At 50.6% G+C, this 2,294-nt stretch overlaps 1 protein-coding gene across 1 annotated transcript in view; it reads right to left on the bottom strand.

Annotated features, from left to right (window-relative positions):
• CACNA1E (calcium channel, voltage-dependent, R type, alpha 1E subunit) overlaps window positions 1-2,294 on the bottom strand; it is a 330,398-nt gene that overhangs the window by 34,074 nt on the left and 294,030 nt on the right. Inside the window, exon 35 of the mRNA XM_010853135.1 lies at window positions 1,034-1,099. Within this exon, the coding sequence (XP_010851437.1) occupies window positions 1,034-1,099 (66 nt within the window). The remainder of the gene's footprint in view (window positions 1-1,033; window positions 1,100-2,294) is intronic.

Here is a 2,294-nt window from a genome sequence, read left to right on the forward strand (position 1 = left end):
GCCTCCATATCTCCAAGTCAGAAAGTTGGCCTCTTGGAGCCCAGAAGAGCCTGTGTACCCAACCGGACAGGTGCTGGGATGTGCGGCAGGGTGTTTATGGTAGGTGTTCACCCACCACAAATGACCACTGCCTGTTGAAAGATCTTTCGGCCCCTTCTGCTCAGTGGGCCTCTGGCTACCTGCATGAGTACCCAGGGTGGGAACCTCATCCATGTCTCAATCTTGAAACCAGAAAGGATGTGCTAACCCAGGAGAACCATCTGGCAGGCTGCATGGTCCTTTGAGAGGTATCAGCTGGAATGTGGCCCATGGGTTTCCCAAGGACTGGGCTCACTGCCAGGGATTCTGAGTTGTTCCCAATCTCAGCTGTTTGGGGTGTAACTCACATACATTTTGTGTCTGTGTCTATAAGAGAGCAACCACCAAATCTTCTTCTAGGTCTGGCTCAAATACGGGAGGCTCCTGAGATATGGACGATCAGGAGTCTCACCCTCTCCTTAGTTTCAGGGGGCACCCTCTGGCCAAGAACAACAGCATTATCTTCAGTGGAGTCCAACTGCTTGTGAGGAAGCACCAGGACCTGACAACCACAGACGAAGCCCCTGTATCAGACCACTCTGATCACCTGGGCAACCTGAGTGGGGAACTGCGTATGTGACTTCCCAAGGTCATGCTGCAACAAGATATTAAAGTCAGCCTCTGGGTAAGAGGCTTCCCTGGTGGCTTAGTGGTAAAGAAAGCGCCTGCAATGAAGGAGATCCAGGTTCAATCCCTGGGTCGGGAAGATCACCTGGAGAAGGAAATGACAACCTACTCCAGTATTCTTGCCTGAAGAATCCCATGGACAGAGCAGCCTGGAGGGCTACAGTCCATGGGGTTGCAAAGAGTCGGACACGACTGAGCTACTAACACTTCAACCTCTGGGTAAGAAGGGATTCTTTAAAGCACCTTGAATCCTGCAGGCTCAGGCTGGAAAGTCAGAGACAACATGGGCAACAGCTGTCCCCATCAGGTTCCCAAGGCACCCACTCACCTGCATCCCAATGATGGCGTAGATGAAGAAAAGCATGGCGATCAGAAGGCAGACATAGGGAAGGGCCTGGAAGGAAGCAGAGACACAACCATGAATTTAAAGGCAGGCAGCTCCGGGGTCAACAAACCGCACCCCAGGCAGTGCAAGTCTCAGTCTCGCCCTGATACTGACTTAAACACAGGGCAGCGGCTCTCTGATCCCCTGGGATGTTCTATTTTGGAGTTCTGTGTTTTTGCAGATGTCCACATTGTCTGATAGGTATGCAAGCTGTTGGCCCCAGAGAGGTTTGTAATTTCCTTCCTCACCAAGAATATTCTCAGACCCAGAAAAGTGTATGGCCGGGTCTCTGAGGGACAGCTGGGAAAAATTCCTGGGTCTGGGCTTCATCCCACTCTGTATGCAGAATATTAATAACCTGGGCAATTATGATGCCAATTACACAGCAAGCATTCAGCTTTGACTCCCAAATCCCCGTATTACCCTTCCCACTCCTTCACTCAACACGAGGCTCCTAATGGAGCATCTGGAAGCAGAATGAATCGGCTGGGGTCTCAGTCATTGGTCAGTTCCTAGAAGGCGCCTTCAAGCTCTGATGAAACATCTTTTTCCAATGTTTAAGCCTGCTGACCTTTCAGTCTGTTTTGTGTAAAATTCCAAAAAACCTTTCAAAGTGTGAGTGACCACAAAACCCTGCTGGGAAGCTACGTAGCACAAGTTTCCATCTTGTGCAAGCTACCTGCCCCTCAGGGATGACAACTCTTTAAAGGTGGAGGTGAAGCGGTAAGTGGAGGAAAAGGCAGGCAGGGAGCTACCCCTGGTGGCTGGGGGAGGGTGAAGACATAGGGCAGTTTGGTTTGATGGTCAGGGTGGGCACTACAATTCTGGGGGATCTTGGTGCTGACAATGGAAGCCCCTTGTTTTCACCACCCAGGAAGCCTCCCTGGCAGTTCGTGCAACTCCGGGTCTTCATTCTCTCAAGTGTGTACAGCACGACTCCCAGGAGGGCAATTGAAGGCTTTCAGACTGCATGAGCCAGGCAGAGCTTCTCAACGGTGCTAACTAAATGAAGAGTCCTGGGAGACTTTTTACAATTTGAATAAAGAATAAACATGAAAATGAAATTGAGAGTTGGTGGGAGAACCCTTTCTCCAATGGAGTGCTGATTCTCATGGTCTGTGAGGAGTGGCTACATTCCCCAGGGGCATGTAAAGACACCTTCTGCTGAAAGGAGAGAGCAGGGAGGCAGAAGGTGTCTTTACAT

The sequence above is a fragment of the Bison bison genome, unplaced genomic scaffold, assembly GCF_000754665.1.
Source record: "Bison bison bison isolate TAMUID 2011002044 unplaced genomic scaffold, Bison_UMD1.0 scf7180017864322, whole genome shotgun sequence".
Taxonomy (NCBI): domain Eukaryota; kingdom Metazoa; phylum Chordata; class Mammalia; order Artiodactyla; family Bovidae; genus Bison; species Bison bison.